This window comes from Myotis brandtii, unplaced genomic scaffold (genome assembly GCF_000412655.1).
Source record: "Myotis brandtii unplaced genomic scaffold, ASM41265v1 scaffold855, whole genome shotgun sequence".
Lineage (NCBI taxonomy): Eukaryota > Metazoa > Chordata > Mammalia > Chiroptera > Vespertilionidae > Myotis > Myotis brandtii.
The window spans coordinates 399325-400467 of record NW_005371476.1 but is presented as its reverse complement, the minus strand read 5'-3'; the positions used below and the strand labels follow the sequence as shown (position 1 = coordinate 400467).

The following is a 1143-nucleotide window of genomic DNA, read 5'->3' as shown; positions in this document are numbered from 1 at the left end:
CGCCGTGGGGACAGCCAGCCGCTGCAGCCGGGCCGGGGCAGCAGGACCAGGCAGCCCGAGTCAGGAGTGCTGTTTTTTGAAAGTAAGAGCTTGGACCTGGGGCAGTGGCCCCAGTCTGGGTGGCTGGGAGCAGGACCCTGAGCCCAGCCCTGACCGTGGGTGATATTTGGGGTCATATTTAACTGGGCAACTCTGGTCATTTCACTACCCTGAACTGGTCATAATAACGACGGTGACAGTGTTATCACCTGGGCTTAATATTATGGGTGTTAGCCATCACCATCATCATCATCATCATCACCATCATCATCATCATCATCATCATTGCCATCACCACCACCAATTACCATCACCACCCCTGCTAAAGCTACACTGTGCTGTGTGCGCGGCTGGATGCTGGGCGCAGTGTCTACGTCATCTTACTGACCCTTTTCCCAATCACACTGCAAGGCATAGGTATTGATGAATTAGCCCCATTCTACAGATGAGCAGGTTGAGGCCTTCTCACCCTTCCACGCCCGGCCGTATCCCCCATCCCTCTCCTCTCTGCCATCCCACCCTCCCACCTGACCCCTGCAGGGCCAGGCTGTGCCACGGGCTCCCTCTGTGCCGGGGAGCCGAGCCTGTGGGGGCTGGAGCCGTGGCGTGGCCCCCAACACTCAGGCCCCCCTCTTTCCTGCCCCTCAGGTGTGGTCCCTGAAGACCAGGCCCCATATGTCTGTGAAGCGCAAAATGTTTTTGGGAAGGTCCAGGCAGAGACCCGGCTCCTGGTGACGGGACACGGTTCGCTGGTGGATCGGGGGAGGCGGGGAGGTGGGAGGTGGACACCCAGGGAGCCCCCCTCCATGACCACCCATCCTTTGGGACAGATGTGTCTGTGGCCCGGTATCCGAGCGGAGCCAGCTTCCTGGGCAGGTTCCCGGGGGCAGGGAGGGTGGAGCCTCTGTCCCCACAGATGCCCACGGGGATCCAGTGTGACCAGCACCCTGTCCTTCCCCACAGCCCCCCCACAGATCGCCAGCGCCGCCCCCACCGTGCGGGTGCTGGAGAGGCAGCCCGTGTCGCTGCCCTGCATCATCCTGGCCGGGAGGCCCTTCCCCGAGAGGCGCTGGCTCAAGGCCGGCCAGCCAGTGAGTGCTGGGC

The 1143-nt window shown here is 62.1% G+C and overlaps 1 protein-coding gene across 1 annotated transcript in view; it reads left to right on the top strand.

Moving 5' to 3' along the window:
• The window catches only part of HMCN2 (hemicentin 2), a 139122-nt gene that overhangs the window by 41427 nt on the left and 96552 nt on the right, over nt 1-1143 (top strand). Inside the window, 3 exon segments of the mRNA XM_014532199.1 lie at nt 8-82; nt 688-783; nt 1003-1130. Coding sequence (XP_014387685.1) covers nt 8-82; nt 688-783; nt 1003-1130 — 299 coding nt within the window.